The sequence below is a fragment of the Vanacampus margaritifer genome, chromosome 16 (genome assembly GCF_051991255.1).
Source record: "Vanacampus margaritifer isolate UIUO_Vmar chromosome 16, RoL_Vmar_1.0, whole genome shotgun sequence".
Classification (NCBI taxonomy): domain Eukaryota; kingdom Metazoa; phylum Chordata; class Actinopteri; order Syngnathiformes; family Syngnathidae; genus Vanacampus; species Vanacampus margaritifer.
Window position 1 is genome coordinate 4,116,243 of NC_135447.1, and position 18,323 is coordinate 4,134,565.

At 41.3% G+C, this 18,323-nt stretch overlaps 1 protein-coding gene across 7 annotated transcripts in view; it reads right to left on the reverse strand.

Moving 5' to 3' along the window:
* fat3b (FAT atypical cadherin 3b) overlaps window positions 1-18,323 on the reverse strand; it is a 73,053-nt gene that overhangs the window by 17,495 nt on the left and 37,235 nt on the right. For all 7 annotated transcript variants that reach the window (XR_013288594.1, XM_077546508.1, XM_077546509.1 and 4 more), the window contains exons 23-37: window positions 17,692-18,056; window positions 16,303-16,456; window positions 15,513-15,620; window positions 14,965-15,148; window positions 14,421-14,641; window positions 12,826-13,278; window positions 12,403-12,537; window positions 11,407-11,752; window positions 8,731-8,927; window positions 6,778-6,931; window positions 5,517-5,929; window positions 4,566-4,779; window positions 2,219-2,433; window positions 2,017-2,154; window positions 72-215 (exon numbers count right to left, since the gene is read on the reverse strand). Coding sequence is in view for 6 of the 7 variants with exons in the window: in XM_077546508.1 (XP_077402634.1) it covers window positions 72-215; window positions 2,017-2,154; window positions 2,219-2,433; window positions 4,566-4,779; window positions 5,517-5,929; window positions 6,778-6,931; window positions 8,731-8,927; window positions 11,407-11,752; window positions 12,403-12,537; window positions 12,826-13,278; window positions 14,421-14,641; window positions 14,965-15,148; window positions 15,513-15,620; window positions 16,303-16,456; window positions 17,692-18,056 (3,441 nt within the window). In the remaining variant the exon portion in view is untranslated. The remainder of the gene's footprint in view (window positions 1-71; window positions 216-2,016; window positions 2,155-2,218; window positions 2,434-4,565; window positions 4,780-5,516; window positions 5,930-6,777; window positions 6,932-8,730; window positions 8,928-11,406; window positions 11,753-12,402; window positions 12,538-12,825; window positions 13,279-14,420; window positions 14,642-14,964; window positions 15,149-15,512; window positions 15,621-16,302; window positions 16,457-17,691; window positions 18,057-18,323) is intronic.

Consider the following 18,323-nt stretch of genomic DNA (forward strand, 5'->3'; position numbering starts at 1 on the left):
AACGTAGTCACAGCAATATTTTGTATTGCTTTGGCAGGAGCAGAATCAAGAAGAGTGACGGGATGGTTTACCTGGATCACAGCGGTGGCGTTGGGCGGGATGAAGACCGGCGGGTTGTCGTTCACGTCGGCGACGTCCACATTGACGGCGACGGCCGAGGACATGGCGGGCGAGCCGCTGTCGAAGGCCTGCACTGACAGAGCGTAGCGGGACACCTGTACGGGGCGAGAGGGAGCACATCTTTATGCATGAGACGAGACGGCCGACACGCTTCGTTACGGCCGCATAATGTGAGCGCCCGCTGACCTTGCGCTGACTCAGAAAATGACTATTGATTTCCTCGTGAGTTATTTTGTGCTTAAAGGTGCGCCCTTAAAATGGGTCCACACATACTGGCAATCCAGCCAAATCGCAGCATTTTCCTTCGAACCCAGCAAAGGCCCGCTTATCGGATGTGCCCGAAGATGATCCTGAACGATTATCCTGAGGTGTGTGGTGTGGTCATAGTGATTTTTCCCTTCCTTGGGTGATCAAAGTCAGCAAAGACTATCGGACGCCTCTTAAAGATGATCTTGATTGAAAAAAAAAAAAAAAAGAGAGCAATGATGATGACATGCCAAATCGGTAAAATTACCGAATGAATACTGAGCTCTCCAGTAAAAAAAAAAAAAGGTGATCTTGATTGATTGTCTTGTGTTGTGGTGTGTTAAGCGTGATATTTCCTCCATTCCAATCAGTCAGCAAAGGCAAGATTATCAGAAGTCTCTAAAAAATTATCCCGAGCGATTATCCCATGATGTGGTGTGTTTTAAAAGCAATTTTAGGTGTGATCCTGACTGATTATCCAATGGTATTTGGTGTGTTAAGAGTGATTTTTCTACTCAAATCCGGTCAAAGTCAGTAATGGCCTGATTATCCCGATTGATTGTCCTGTGGTATGGTGTGTTAAAAGTGATTTTCTCTCCCTTATAATCAAAGTTGACAAAGGAAGATTGCTCGGTGTCTCTAAATAATATTATCCTGAAGGATTATCCTGTGGTGTGGAGTGTGCGAGTGATATTTCCTGTCTTCCATTCAAAGTCAGCAAAGGTAAGATTATCAGATGTCTCTAAAAGATGATCCTGGGCGAGTATCCCATAATATGGGGTGTGTTAAGAGCAATTTTAGGTATGATCCTGACTGATTATCCAGCGGTATGGGGTGTGTTAAGAGTGATCTTTCTACTCAAATCCGATCAAAGTCAGAAAAGACCTGATTATCAGATGTCTCCAAAAGAGTATTCCGATTGATTGTCCTGTGGTGGATGGTTGTTCTGTGTCTCTAAATATTATCCTGTTAGATTATCCTGTGGTGTGGGGTGTGCGAGTGATATTTCCTGTCTTCCAATTAAAGTCAGTAAAGACGTGATTATCAGATGTCTCCAAAAGAGTATTCCGATTGATTGTCCTGTGGTGGACGGTTGTTCTGTGTCTCTAAATATTATCCTGTTAGATTATCCTGTGGTGTGGGGTGTGCGAGTGATATTTCCTGTCTTCCAATTAAAATCAGCAAAGGCAAGATTATCAGATGTCTCTAAAAGATGATCCTGAGTGATTATCCAATGTATAGGCTGTGTTAAGCAAAAAAATAATAATTCAGTCCTCTTATCAAAATCAGTAAAGGCCTGATTATCGGATGATTGTAAGTGATTATCCTGTGGTGTGATGTTTGTTAAGTGGGATTTTTCCTTTCTTTCTACTTACTATCGGATGTCTCTAAAAGATAATCCTGAATGATTATCCTGTGGGGTGTGTTGGGTTAAGAGTGATTTTTCCCAATCAAAGTCACTTAAAGGCACACTTATCAGATGTCTTTGGAAGATTATCCCGCATTGCGTTTACTGCATTAAGATTGATTTATTCCTCACACACTATTAGTAGATACGAGCGTTTTGGGCCCGTCACATGTGGGGTATTTCACATTTTAAAAAAAATCGGCTTAAATGTTGAAAATCGGCATGTCTGTAGTCTGCTTTACCAATTCCCGGTTCAGACGCTTATTGACTTTGAGCAGCCCCGTCACCGGGTCGATCCAGAAGTGGTTACTCTGGTCGCCTTTCAGGATGGAGTAGGTGATGCGTCCGTTGACTTGACTGTCCAGGTCCTCCGCTAGCACCTTAGACAAACACACATCTTCAGCATTCGGGCTAACGTTGCCGCTGACGACCCAATCAGACTACCCTGGTTATGGATTGGCCGACTGGCGCGTCCTCGCTGACCAGGACGTTGTAGATGTCTTGGCTGAAGGTCGGGGCGTTGTCGTTGACGTCCATCAGTTGGACGGTGACCATGGTGGCGGCGCTGAGAGGCGGGCTGCCCCCGTCCCAGGCCTCCACTGTCAGGTAGTAGTCCTTGCACACCTCAAAGTCCAGATCGTCGGCAACGGAGAGGGAGCCTAGGCAAGAGGAAGTCCCGTGTGTTAAAAACTGAAGTTGATAGAGCCTTGCAGTCTATTGCCCCGAAATTGTGGGATGCACTTCAATTTGACCTTTGGCCAAAGGCTCACGTTTTGTCTGTGGGTGAAGGGAGAAAACCATGGTTTGATATGTCCTCATGAAACCTCTTATATAAGGATATGTTGTTGTCCTGAACTGAAAATCCAGGTGCCCAACAATTTGTAAATAAAGGGCGGGATCAGCCTGGGAACTCTTCCTTGTTTATACTAGTTTTCCCTGCTTTGCAAAACATGCTTTCGAAAGTGTCTGAGAAAGGGCTCGGCTAGCCCGGTTTCCCACGCTAAGGAATAAAAGACGGAGCGGCACACGGTTCCGGACAGAGTCAGCTGCGGAACACGTACGATTGCCCAGCCGTTTTGCAGCTCGTTCTACCCGGACCGTGGGCTCTCCGATCTAGTGTCAAGGTAAGCGCTGATGATCATCATAGTATGCTGCTTAACGTTGTAGTGTATTGATTGCCGTTTGCGGGGAATAAAAGGTACAATAATTCTAGCAAAGCAAGTTGTGAGTATTTCTGTTTGCGGTGAATAAAAGGTAAATTCTAGCAAATCGAGTTGTGACTGTTGCTGTTTGCGGGGAATGAAAGGGATAATCATTCTAGCACAGCGCAGGTGTTGATTACTGTTTGCGGGGGATAAAACGTACGATTATCCTAGCACAGTAAAAATGTTGATTGCTGTTTGCGGGGGATAAAACGTACGATTATCCTAGCACAGTAAAAATGTTGATTGCTGTTTGCGGGGAATAAAAGGTACAATAATTCTAGCAAAGCAAGTTGTGAGTATTTCTGTTTGCGGGGAATAAAAGGTAAATTCTAGCAAATCGAGTTGTGACTGTTGCTGTTTGCGGGGAATGAAAGGGATAATCATTCTAGCACAGCGCAGGTGTTGATTACTGTTTGCGGGGGATAAAACGTACGATTATCCTAGCACAGTAAAAATGTTGATTGCTGTTTGCGGGGGATAAAACGTACGATTATCCTAGCACAGTAAAAATGTTGATTGCTGTTTGCGGGGAATAAAAGGTACAATAATTCTAGCAAAGCAAGTTGTGAGTATTTCTGTTTGCGGGGAATAAAAGGTAAATTCTAGCAAATTGAGTTGTGACTTGCTGTTTGCGGGGAATGAAAGGGATAATCATTCTAGCATAGCGCAGGTGTTGATTACTGTTTGCGGGGGATAAAACGTACGATTATCCTAGCACAGTAAAAATGTTGATTGCTGTTTGCGGGGAATAAAAGGTACAATAATTCTAGCAAAGCAAGTTGTGAGTATTTCTGTTTGCGGGGAATAAAAGGTAAATTCTAGCAAATCGAGTTGTGACTGTTGCTGTTTGCGGGGAATGAAAGGGATAATCATTCTAGCACAGCGCAGGTGTTGATTTTTGTTTGCGGGGGATAAAACGTACGATTATCCTAGCACAGTAAAAATGTTGATTGCTGTTTGCGGGGAATAAAAGGTACAATAATTCTAGCAAAGCAAGTTGTGAGTATTTCTGTTTGCGGGGAATAAAAGGTAAATTCTAGCAAATCGAGTTGTGACTGTTGCTGTTTGCGGGGAATGAAAGGGATAATCATTCTAGCACAGCGCAGGTGTTGATTTTTGTTTGCGGGGGATAAAACGTACGATTATCCTAGCACAGTAAAAATGTTGATTGCTGTTTGCGGGGAATAAAAGGTAAATTCTAGCAAATCGAGTTGTGACTGTTGCTGTTCGCGGGGAATGAAAGGGATAATCATTCTAGCATAGCGCAGGTGTTGATTACTGTTTGCGGGGGATAAAACGTACGATTATCCTAGCACAGTAACAATGTTGATCGCTGTTTGCGGGGAATAAAAGACACGGTTATTCTAGCAAAGCATATCAAGTCTCTGTCTATTCATTGTTGCCGCCGACCACTCACGATCCTGCATAAAAATATAAAGGTGAAGTAGTGTTTTCCACAAAACAGTGGGTAAGAACTGAAACCCGTCTATGGGTGAACATGCAAAGGCACCAAAACCAGGTTGTAATAGTAATCCAAGGATCTCCTCTAGAACCACATCTACATCTCCCGATACCGGAAAGCTCACCCAGGTTCCTGTCAATGGAGAACTTGGCCATCTCGTTGCCCGAGCGGATCCGGTAGGAGATCTCGGCATTGGGCCCGATGTCGGCGCTGGTAGCCAGCACCCGCAGCACTTCGGTGCCCACAGCGACATCCTCGGGCACGGTGACGGTGTAGTCCCGTCTCTGGAACGCTGGCGCATTGTCGTTTACGTCTAGGACCAACACGGTCAGCTCCACCTGGTGGACACCAGGCAGAATGAGTTCGGGCAATTACGTGTCTTTGTTAAGATTCAAGACATGTTTTTGTAAACACGGAAGACAATTTTGTCTTTTCAAAGAACTCAAAACAAACATTAAAGAACAAAAAACATGAAAAATGTAACAAAGCTAAGACGGACGTTTCTGTAAATCACAATGGAGTAGTTCAGTTCTTCTGACATACACGTCAAGTTGACACATATTTGTATATATTTTCCACAGCTTTTGCACCAGCGGGCGCCAGAGAGCCGCCGGCCCCTCAGCTGTCGCCTCTCGTCATCTTTCCATCTCGGCGCTCATGTGATAAGCATTGATCTTAATTAAAATCTACGTGGCTTGTTATCACGTCTCCTCACGGCGCATCTTCAGGTGGCCTCCTTTCAATACGGCACGAGAAGAACATCTTTTTTCCAACGGTAATCGAAATATATATCAAGAAGGAGACATATTTTCATATTTATTTCCTCATTTTGAATAGTTCCCAGGGGTCAAAATTCCTTCAAGGTCAACAATTAAAAATGGGATCATTTCAGTTGTTCTGCTGAAATGAGACTGCAGGGGCGGTCCTGTCTAATGCAAGCCAGCCAGCCCTCATCCAATGGTGAGTCTGGCTTTCGTTACCATGACAATAAAGGCTTAAGTGCTTTGTCACTCCAGGGCAGTAGCTAATAGTAGCTAATCTGTGCGTCTAAAAAAACTCAGTGCACCTGACCAACCTGCGAGAAGAGCGCCCCCTGCTGACCAGCTTGGTCAGCGGCCCGAACGCGGAGCCGGTATGAGTCTTGACTCTCTCGGTCCAGGGGCCTCTCCAGGATCACCACTCCAGACACGGGGTCGATGGAGAAGAAGCCATTGGCCGAGTCCACCAGGGAGTAGACGATGGTCCGGTTGAGGCCGAGGTCCGGGTCGGTGGCCTGCAGCCGCGTGAGCAGCGTGTTGGGCGCGGCGTTCTCGTACACGCTGGCCACGTAACGCGACGAGGCGAAGGACGGCGCGTTGTCGTTGACGTCCAGGAGCTTCAGCGACACGTCGCAGCGGCAGAAGAGGCCGCCGCCGTCCGTAGCCTGGGCGATCAGCTTGTAGGTGGGATGACTCTCGCGGTCCAAGGGCGCCACTGTGCGAAGTTCGCCTTTAAACGACGATCATCAAACACAATTCAATCTTGAACCTGTCTTTCAATTGCTATTAACTCTTTGACTGCCAGACGTTTTCAGAAAAGGGATGCCGTGGGTGCCAGCCGATTTAAGCATTTTTGACTGGTTTTTCAAGGTCCACAGAAAATGTTGTGTTTGGACTATGGAAACACACATACTACCAAATGAAAGATTGGACTCTCATCTTTCATCAGAAAAAAAAGTTTGTTTCTACCTTATTCCGTTTTTCAGTAATCAACAATAGAAAATGGTTAGTTTCACCTCTGTTTTGAAACAAACGTCTTTTAACGTCTTTGGCACTCCTCCCTAGGATTTTACTAAACATTATTTAACGTTTTTGGCAGTCAAAGAGTTAACATCGACAATTTTTTTTTGAGAAATCCAAGACTAATTTATACAATGCTAATGTACGTGTTTTTGTTAAAACAATTAAGAGATTTTAATTATTATTATTAATTCTTGTAAAAATAAAGAATTGAAAATCTTCAGTTCATCTAACCTTTCAACATCCAAGACCATTTAGAATCTTCAAAGACGCGAACCATGTTTTTGTAAATAATCTTCAAAGAAGCTAAGTTACACGTCTTTATACAAATCTAAGTAAATTTAGAGTCTTCGATTCATTTGTTTTTAACATCAAAGTCAATTCTGAGTCCACCTAACTTAACTTTTTACAACCTTTGATATAGCTAACATAATTTTTGTTATGATCTTATAAAAACATAGCTAGCATGTATGGCATCAAACACATCCTCAGCTGCCCATGACATATTTGTACATATTTTTTATACTTCTAGGAGTTGGATGGCGTCATGTGACGTACCAGTGTTGGCGTCCATGTAGAAGTCTTCCACGCCGATGCCAAAGAGCGAATATTGGATCTCGGCACTGGAACCCGAGTCGATGTCGGACGCGCCCACCGTCAGCACGCCCTTGTTGGCCGCCACGTCCTCGGGAAACGAGGCGCTGTACACCGCCTGGCGCGCGCACACGCACGCACACGCACATCCATTATCCCAGCTGACAAAAGCAAACCCAACAAGGTTAAGTGGTCTCCATCGACCGCATCCCAAAATGGCCTCTGCGATGTGACACGCAAACAATCTTGCGCCTTTTGTGCATTGTAAACACGTTTAGTGGTTTAGCTTACAAACTTTTTAAAGCAAATTAGAGGGGCTTAAAATTGTAAGTGAGGAGTAGAAACATCAAATGTGAGGGCAGCAAAACATCCCTTGTCTGTAATGAAGCACATTGTTTACACAAATAAATGTCTTTTGGAGCACAAATTGCCCCAGAGGAAGATTTGCATTGTGGGGGGGAAAAAATGCATGGAGGTGAGGACTGATTAAATAACAAATGAATGGGAAACTAGAATGGTGATCAGTGGAGCGTAAACCTCCGCCAAGGTCTTTCTATCCTAGTTTGGATAAGCACACACCCAATCATGCAATGAGAGGAAAAGATTGAAAATGTTTCTTCTTCTCTATTCAGTCATTAAAGCAACCAAAAATATTTCATGATGATTGTGTTTTTTTAGCAAAAGGATTTTTGTATAATTTACAATGTATTATTTAAATAAATAAAAATATTAATGCATTTTTATTATTCTTATAAAAGTAGTATTTATACTCCCATAAAATAATAATGCATGCAATTTTCTTATCCCATCCCAATAGGCACTAACATAAAAAAATGTTAATACTATTTTTGATGCTATTATACATCTTCAGTATACAGTATGTATATTATTTTTATCATATAAACAAAAACAGTATTTACCCCAATTCTAAATATCTTACCTCATACTAACGTGTATGAATAATCTATGCTCATCATTCTTCTTCTTTTTTTTTTATCTGAGGGCAACGTTCTGCTAATATATTTACATTTTCATTATTAAGATAAAAATATTTATTACTATATTTATTTATAAATAATAAAACAAAATAAAGCATTAAAAAGTGTAATTGTTCCCCTGAAGGAAATTTTATTTTCATAAAAATAATACCAAAATGTAAATTTTCAGATTTTTATTTAATCCCATCTAATCAAAATGAAGGTATTAATTATAGTGTGAATATATACGTATATATTAACTCATTCACTGCCATTAACGAATTTAAACGTCAAAAATTCATTTAAACTATTTATGTTAGTTTAACATTTTTGCCACTTTTAACAAGAGTATGAAAACCTAGAAAAAAGTTGTTATTGTACATTTAGAACAGATATAATTTTTTTGTGATTAATCATGAGTTAACTATTGAAGTAATGTGATTAATAAAAATGTGTAATCGCCTGACGACATAATTTATAATAATTTTAATAATCTTTTCTTTTAGTTTTTAAAATAATATTTTTTTCAAAAAAAGAAAAGATTATCAAAATTAGGGCGTCAGGCGATTACATTTTTTATTTGTAATTAATCGCATGACAATTCAATAGTTCACTCATGATCACTCACAAATTTTATATCTGGTCTAAATCTACAATATTTTTTTTCATACTCTTGTTAACAAAAGTGGAAAAAAATGCTAAAAAAAATAGTTCAAATGAATTTTTGACGTCTATAGCCGTCAATGGCAGTGAATGAGTTAATAATTCATATATGCATGAAATATTAAAAATAAATAGTTTCATTCTCAAAATTTTTTTTTTTTTTTACAGGCAGTCTCGCTATTTAATATTCATTTAAAAATGGATCATCATAAACATATTTAAAAAAAATACTTGGTCAAACTGGCAACTCTGGCCTTGGTGGTGGTCCTGATGTTACCTGGTTGCAGACGGGGCTGTTGTCGTTGGCGTCCATGACGGTGACCTCCACGGCGGCGCGCGCCACGTAGAGGCCGTCGCTGGCCGTCACGTTGAGAAGGTAGCGGTCCTGGCGCTCGCGGTCCAGCGGCCCGCTCACGTACACCTTCCACTCGCCTTGCACCAGCGCCAGACCGAACACGCCGCCCACGTTGCCGCCTGGAAAAAAAGATGAAAAAAAAGTCTTAAAATTTGTTAACAAACGTAAAAGACAATTTGGAGTGTCTGGTTAACCTAAATTGCATTGTCATAACAATACATCGTTTCATAATCATCAAATAAAATGTTGTTAACATAATTTAAATAGTTTTATAAACTTAGAAGGCAATTTATGATCTCCCCCTGACCAAAACGTGAATTTGCTATAAGCCTCGAAAGAGTTTACTGTACAGTTTGGAATCTTTGATTACCACAATTTAAATTTGGTCATAAATAAATGAAATCATTTTTATTTTGAAATAAAAGTTAATGTACATTTTTATCATCATTAACTCATTCACTGCCATAAATTCATTTAAAAAATATTATTAAAAATTAGGGGCAAGAGGTGATTAAATGTTTTTAATTGTAATTAATCACATGACTTCACTAGTTAACTAACGATTAATCACAAATTCTATAGGTTCTAAATGTACAATAAAAAAAATTCTTGGTTTTCATACTCTTGTTGACAAAAGTGGAAAAAATGTTAAGCTAATAGAAATAGTTCAAATGAATTTTTATAGCTGTCAACGGCAGTGAATGATTTTTAAAAAAGATAGAAAATATTATTAAAAATTCCGGGCGTCAGGCGATTAAAGTTTTAATCATAATTAATCGCATGACTTCACTAGTTACCTCGCGATTAATTACAAATTTTACGTACAAAACTAAATGTACAATAAAAAAAATCTAGATTTTCAACAAAAGTGAAAAAAAATGTTAAACTAATAGAAATAGTTAAAAATGAATTTTTGACGTTTATAGCCGTCAATGGCAGTTAATGAGTTAAAGACAATGTATCGTCTTCCATTAGCCTATCGGTACCAAAAACATTTCCATCAACAACTAAAATCATTTTTATATCGACAGTTTATCAAAGATGCTAGTATGCGTGTTCTTCTAAATATGAAAGACAATTCGGAATCTTCAACAAAGATTAGCAACATTTTTCCAAAGTTGCCAAAGAAGCTAATTTTAAACAAAAGGAACTTTTATTTAGCACAGCTAACATATTTTTGTAAAAAATCAAAGACAATGTAGGATTTTTGCTAAACCCAACTTCCTTTTTTTTTTATCATAGACATCAAAGACACTCAGGAATCATCAGGAAAGATAACATAACATCTTCAAAGTCACTAACAAACGGCTTTCGTGAACATCAAAGACAATTTGGGATGTTCTAACTTTTGTTGTGAACAGCAAGGAAGACATCAGAGGCGAGCCGTTGGCGGTCGAAACGCTTCAATCACGTTGCCGTGGAGACAGTGCGTACGCGGCATTTGGGCATGTGACCTTTGATTAGAGTGCCTTCGTTACGTCAGCGAGTGCGCTAAATGGCAACAAAACAAGACGGCACCACGACATCCGAAACACGTCCTGCCAAGAATAACAACAACAACAACAACTCTCACAAGGCCTCCGCCGATGCATCGTCTTTATCCCACAAAGGGTTTTAAACTCACTTCTCCTAATCCGAAAGAGTCCGCCTCGCTGCGGAATAACAATCAGGTACACGGGAAATGGACGCCAAGTCTAATGAGCAAACAAGATATCGCTTGGCGGCTGCAAATGAGGAAAAATGAGAAAAATGGAAGGACTTGAAAGGCTTTTTGTATGATGCACTTTCACCACAAAGCAATTCGAAATTGTATAAATTGGAAAAATGTGAGGACATTAAAGTAGGAAAGAAATGCATCCGAACATCATCAAATCTCTGCACTCCAAAAAAGGTATTTATTTACAGTATTCTGAACTGGATTGTTTCTGTTTTAAATTTTCAATATAAACTATTTCTAACCAAGTAGATCACTTTATTTTCTATTATCTATAGCTCTATAAATATGTATTATTATTTTTTAAGTTAGAAATTTTATTTTATATTATTTATTGTTTTACATTTTTATCCGTAATTACAGACGCAAGCCTGAAGTTTGTGGCTTTTCAAAAAAATTCAAAATAAATAAATGACTAAATAAATAATCAAATATATACATAAATAAATACAAATTTCACTTTTAGTCATTTATTTATTTATTTAGTCATTTATTTATTTTGAATTTTAGCAGTTTTGGTCCATACTGCCAGGATGAAATCACGCCGGCAAGTCCAGCAATGGACGACGAGACTTCCTTGTTCGCCGACCCGCTCACTCGACAAATGAAAGGTCTAGTCCAACCCAAGACACGCTTAGGACCGCCCCCTCATTTGAATAACATTTCATCCTAGCAGTATGGACCAAAACTGCCAAAATTCTAAATAAATAAATGACTAAATAAATAAATAAATGACTATGAGTGAAAATAAAAACGAATATAAAAAATATAATTCAAAAATTAAATACAAATATATTTATTTATGTGTATACGGTATATGTATTTTGTTGTTTTTATTTCCATTTTTCCGTTTTGGTCCTCTATACTTTTGAAGCGTCCCTCACCGGTGATATAGAAGCTGACCATGCGGTTTTGGTCGGTCCCGTCGTCGTCGCTGGTCTTGAGCACGGCCAGCACCTCGCCGGGCGGGTCGCTCTCTTTGACGGCCCCACGGTACAACTCCCGCTGGAAACGCGGCGGGTTGTCGTTGACGTCCGACACGGTCACCGTGACGGCGGCGCTGGACCGCAGCGAGCGCGACTCGCCAAGGTCGGAGGCCAGGACGCTGAAGCTGTAGCTGGAGCGCGCCTCGTGGTCCACGGCGCCGGTGGTGGTGATCCAGCCCGTCTTGCTGTCGATGGAGAACATGGAAGTGGTGGCCAACGGCGCCTCTTCCAAGCTGTACGTCACCTGTGGGGAAAGTGGAGGTTTATACAGTGAAACCTTGATTCAACACACCCGGAACCAACGGACAGAAAATAGTATCAGCCCGCTTAAGGTGCCCTTTCTGAAGTAGTAGTAGCTAGTCACTTAGTTCCAGAATTGGCCACAGCGGCAGTAAATGGCGGCCATATTGGTAGGGGCGACTTTCCCATCAAAAGCAATGCATGGACTTATGTGGCGGCCATGTTAGTAGGGGCAACTTCTGGCTCGAAAAGATCATTGTATCAACATTGTTCATATCCATGGTTGTTGTTTAACAGGCCTGGTTGGTTCCAAATTTTTGTTTAAATTTTCCTTATGCTTTGTTTTTATGTATAAATCCCTGTGTTGTGTATATTTGCCATATTTTATCATTTGCATTAACATTTTTGTCTTTCTAAATATTTTCCTTCCACACAGATTGCACAAAAAATGTAAACCCAGATTTTCTTTTATGCTTTTTTTTTTAATGTATACAGTAATGTTCATTATTCTTTGAAATTACTGTATTATATATTAAGTTATTGTCAATATAGTCACAATATCACCAATGAATTTGTATTCGTCAATGCATTTTCTATACATTTGCCTGATTGTATCTGTTATACTCAAACAATTGTGACACGTTGGTGACCCACCTGACCGTTGGAGCCCCAGTCGGGGTCAAGCGCCCGCACTTGGACCACCCTGGTGCCGATCGGCATACCCTCCATCACCGTGGCCACGTACGTTTCCGTCTCGAACGTCGGCTCGTTATCGTTGACGTCCATGACCTGCCGCAGTGCCGAAGAATTTACTTTTTGGAATTGTTGCCAGGAAGGGGAGAGATTGCGCAGCGCAGACAGACACGGAATGCAGTAAATGCAAGGCTTTGTTTGACTGAGCCACATGCTGCTTCACCTCGGACATTTTGGTTATAATCAATAAGGCTCTCACTTTGACAAGAGGATTCCTTTAATGTTGTCTGTAAAGTGACAAACTCTCATGACTCTCTTAACAGTGATCTTGCTATAACATTCAAAATCAATCGTTTTCTTGCTCTAACGCATCTCGCCACCGACCTTGACTTCCACATCCACGCTGATGATGGCCTCGATGAGGTCCCTGCGGGTGGCGGCGGCCACCTTGAAGCGGTAGATGGGCACGCGCTCGTAATCCAGAGGTTTGACCAGGCGGACCAGCCCCGTGTCGGCCTCCACCAGGAAGGTGCCGCCCCGGTTGCTGTCGGCCGTCTCCCCGGCCACGGCCGAGAAGGCGGCGCTCTGTCCCGGGCCCATGTAGACGGAGCCCAGCGCCGTGCCGACCGGCGTGTCTTCGGGGACGGTGAAGGAGTACTGGGGCTGGCTGAATGACGGGATGAAGGCGTCGGCGGGCACCACGTGGATGAAGGCCGACACCAGCGAGTGTTTGGCCGGCGAGCCGCAATCGGTGGCCTTGACGAAGAAGGACAGCACCGTGCCCTGGAGGTGGGACACCGAGCTCTTGGTCATCATCCAGCCGCTGTCCGACTCCACCTGTGCGACGGGGCACACGGCCACGAGCGTTTTGGTAACAAAGAACTTTGATTGGTTCAGGGAACAAATGACTTTGGATGTTCTTAAAGTGAGAAAGAGAGAGTGAGAGTGAGAGAGAAAGAGATGCTTTTATTTTGGCTTGCCACTTCCTGGATTTGTTCTTTTGCCACTGGCTTGATAGGTTTTTGTAGCCAAATTACTTTGATGTGAGTATTCTGTAACAGGGTTACCACTGTAAAGGCAGCTATTTGATAGGTTTACCACCTCCTGTTTAGTGGTGTTACTGCTCTTATTTTGGCGGGTCATCACTTCCAAGTTTTTGTTCCATTGCCATTGGGTTGGCAAGACTCTCAGCCAGATGTGTTTTGTGAACAAATGACTTTCATTCGGGTATTCTGTGACAGGTTTAGTGCTGTCACAACTGTTATTTTATAGGGTGCAACTTCCCGTTTAGCGGTGTTTTTGCTTTTATTTTGTCAGGTTATAATTTTCAAGTTTTTGTTCTCTTTGTAGATTTGACATCTCCTGTTTTTGCTCATTGCCATTGGCTCAATGAAACGCTCAGCCAGTAGCTTTTTGTGAACAAATTACTTTAAATTCTGCCACTGGTTCACTGGTGTTACGGTTTTTATTTTGGCACATCATCCCTTCAAATTATTTTCCATTACTATTGGGCTGGTAGGTCTTGCAGCTGGTGAAATCAAGCGTTTTTTGTGAACGAAGGATTTGTTAGGACTAGTTTAGTAGTGTTACTGCTTTTATTTTGGTAGGCTAAACACTTCTGTTTTGTCGCTGACTTCATAGAACAGTCAAGCAGTAACTTTTTGTAAACAAAATACTTTAATTTGGTTAAATGGCTGCTTTGGCGTGTTTAAATCTTTTATTTTTGTATGTTTGTCACTTCCTGTTTTTATTTCATTGCCGTTGGTTTGACAGTCCTGAGGCTTTTTTGTGAACAAATGACAGATTTGAATCTTCTCAGACTGGATGAGCACTGTTACCACTTTTATTTAGTTAGGTTTGCCACTCAATAAAGATACAGTGTAGCGCTAACAGATGGAAATTAATCCACAGAGATTATGAGATGATGTCACATGACTGATATGAGCACTTGTATACATTAGTTGATAGTTGAACCTGACCTCCAGGACGTCGACCAGTGACAATCGCGCCTCACTGTAGAGCGAATAGACGATCCTGCCGTTGGCGCCGGCGTCGGGGTCGCTGGCTTGGATCTGCGTGACCAGGGAACCTTTGCCCACGTCGGCCTTAATGCTCATGCGGTACTCCACCGCCCGGAAGCGCGGCGCGTTGTCGTTCTCGTCCGCCAGTACGATTCGCACCGTGCAGAAGGACGCCCGGCCTGGAAATCAACATATGGATCGAGCCAATGTGTACTCATGCCGCAGCGGTAATGTGCTGAAGCTCCTGAAAGCGGATTATCAGCACTCAATGTGAATGCACAATCAAGAAGGACACTGCAATGCTGCTAAATAATCCCATTTCAGCAAACGAGCCAAGATCAGTACGTTGTCCATTGGCAAAGGGTGCCAGAATGACACATTTAGGCAAATCATTGCAAAGAGTGTTTATTTACTCAGCTGTGGACGAGGGAAGGCCCCCAGAGATTAAAATTTCTGAACATGATGATGATGAGGATGATGAGCATGAAGATGATGATGCTACCTCCTCCATCGAGCGCCATGACAGTGAGAAGGACGTCTTTGTTGAGAGGGTCTTCTCGGTCCAGCCTCTGCGCGGTGGAAATGAGTCCGTCGGCGTCCACGGCGAAGCGAGTCTTCCCGAAGTCGTTGATGAACGAGTACGTGATTTGGCCGAACAGACCCGAGTCTTCGTCCGTGGCGCGCACCTGCAATGCGCCCAACCGGTTGAGAAGGTCACATGAAAGGAGATGATCCAATTCAATCCACTTTATTTCTATAGCACATTTTATAAGAAAGTGTTTCCAAAGTGCTGCACATTGAGATGCGCACACTATCATGCACATAAAAAAATAAAATTAAAATAAAATACAATAAGTGAAATAAAAAATAAATGTACGAAAAATAATTTTAAAACAAATTAATAAATACTTAAATTCAAAAAATTTAAATAATTCAAAAAAATAAAAATAAAAAATAAAAAAAAAACACACGAAACGACCCTGAGAACCACACAATTCACGCTGAACTAAAAGCCGAGGAACACAAGATGATGTCATAACATGAACGTACCTGGATGACCTTTGAACCAGGCGGTGCATTCTCCGGAACCTCTGCCAGATAGAACCTCTGACTGAAGACCGGACTGTACAGGTTGGCTCCCAGCACGTAGACCACCACCTGGAAAGCACGTATTTTTTAATGTGGATGCTAACTGCTAACATGCTAAATCAACGGTCTGATCTGTTTACATTCACATGTAAATCATGCAAGTTATGATGGTCCGGTTCACGTTCCAAGTGTGGTGACAGCTTGTCAATAGGACCTCATTTCAACCTGTTAGCCGCTGATGTTGTTGCGCGACAGAACGCTAATAGTGGCCGGCTGCAGACACACGTTTCGGGTCAACCTTAATGCAGTCTGTAAAAGATCGAATTCGGATTTTTGTCACGCCACATGATATGATGTGGCGCTATTATGACACACTTTAATGTCACCACAGTGGATGGTCGTTATGTCATGCTGTCTTTCTGTAATGTCACTATGTGTTGGCCTTGTCATCAAAAGCATCTGTTTTGGACGGTTTGCCTCTTTATTTGAGCCCATTGCTGCAATAAACTACACAGTTGTTCCTCCTATTGCCATTCAAGAAGTGTTCACGCTTAATATAGGCAATTACAAAACAGCCGACGCAGCAAAAAACTACGAGACGGAGCGTTCCACTTGGCAGCCGCTCCCGCCAGTAAATCCGACGTGACATGAACACGCATTAACCTCGGCGGTCTCGGGCCGAGACGCTCGCCAAACACAGAGCGCCTGCTAATTGAGCGAGCGAGCGAGCGGGCCGGGACGGCGGCATCACCTGGGCCGTGTTGGTGAAGACGCCGTCAGACACGGACACGTTGAGATGATACGACAGCTTCATGCCTTGTCGCCTCTTGTTAGACAGACGCAGAATGCCGCTCTCCGCCTCCATCGAGAATGTCATGCGCTCATTACCAGACAGGATGCTGTATCTGGAAAAAGGGGGCGTCAACAATTCTCACTTGACAACTGCACCACAAAGATCACTGAATTATAGGGCCAGAAATAGAATCAACAGAAAAAATGGGGAATTCGAGAATTTTTTTTTTCAAGGTATTTTTTTTAAAGAAAATTTATTAATTTATTAAATTTAAAGGAAAGATATTTTAAAAAAATAATTGCATTTTTTCTGCCATAAAAACATTACATTAATGTCAGCAGAAAAATGTATAAATTTGATAATGAATGATGGGGTTTTTTAGAGAGAGAGAAAATATTTTACAAGCTTTGCCCAAAAAAAAAAGTCCTCAGAATGTAAGTAATTAGTTAATACTATTTTAAGATAATAGATACATTTTCCAAAGAAACTGAACTTAATAATTTCGTTAATATTTAATTTATTAGAATTCATTCAAGATACCTAAATGTCGGAATATGGCGAAGATGAAGTTTTAAGATAAAGTTTTAATTAAAATAATTTCATCTTTAAAATGTTATATTTCACAAAATTTTATTTTGTTGAGAGGTAACAAAATTATTGTGTGAATTATTTTTTTTTTTTCAAGTAAAAAGTATTTTGTTATATTTTTTTAGAATTTGGCTATATTATTTCAAGAAAAAGGATTAAATCGTATTTTTCAAGATAAATTTGTATTTTTCAAGAAAAAATGTCTTAACAACATTGAAAAACTCCTACTGTTTAAGAATAAAGTAAAAATATTTTCAAGATTAAAAGTTATGTTTAAGAAAATATCTCAATATTAAGAAAATAAAGTTGTGTTTTTAAAGAGTTATATTTTCATCTAGAACACAGTCTTAATATTAATAGATACATTTCTTATTTTGAGGGGGGAAAATTCATGACAAGAATCATTGAGAAATAAGTGTTTCGCTTATGAGAATTAAGTAGTATCTTTTCAATATAATGTTTATAGAACAATATGCTTACCGGATAAAAAGTCAGGAAAAGCCTACTAGAACAACTCCCATATTACTTGAGTTTGACCGTGATTAGGTAATGTTGATACAGCCACATTCTCAGTTGTGCGCACAAAGTGTGCACACTTTTGCAACCACATCAGCACAGTTGTGTATTTTTAAAGCCCTCTCGAAAAGATTCAAAGAAAAAAAAGTTCCGTTGTAGCCGACAGGTGAAAAAAAATCACAAAAATCTGGCATTTGAACAAGGGTGTGTCGACTTTTATATCCACTTGATCTTCAAACTGACCTGAGCCTCTGGTCGTCGCCCATGTCGGCATCCGATGCCTGAACACAGGTGACGAAATGTCCTCGTGGCGCCAGCTGGCTGACGAAGGCCTCGTACAGCGTCTGGCTGAAGTCGGGCGGGTTGTCGTTGGTGTCGGCGACGCCCACCGTGACGCTGACGTCGCTGCTGAGCGCCGGCCCGCCGCCGTCCGTCGCCCGCACGACAAAGTTGAAGCGCTGGTTGCGCTCGTAGTCCAGCAGCCGCGCCGTCAGCAGCAGGCCGCTATCGCGCTCGATGTGGAAGTAGTCGCTGCTGTTGTAGAGGTCCGACACGATCTCGTAGCTCACCCTGGAGTTCTTGTCCGAGTCTTGATCCTGAGCAAACACCTGCAATGAACAACAGGCGACAGTTTTAATCAGTAAAATGAGATTTGTACAGATTAGTCAATCATGAGTAGACTCACAAAAAGTTTGAAAAGATGCAGTAAGTCGGCCATCTTGGTTTTAAAGTTTAATGACTCAACATAAAACTTCTTTTTTTTTTAATTCAACCCCCAAAAGCAGGTCCACTAAACAACATGAAATTTAGCAGACATGTCTACCATCCATGAGTAGATCCACAAAAAAGTCTCAAAAAACTTTGTCCAAAAAGAC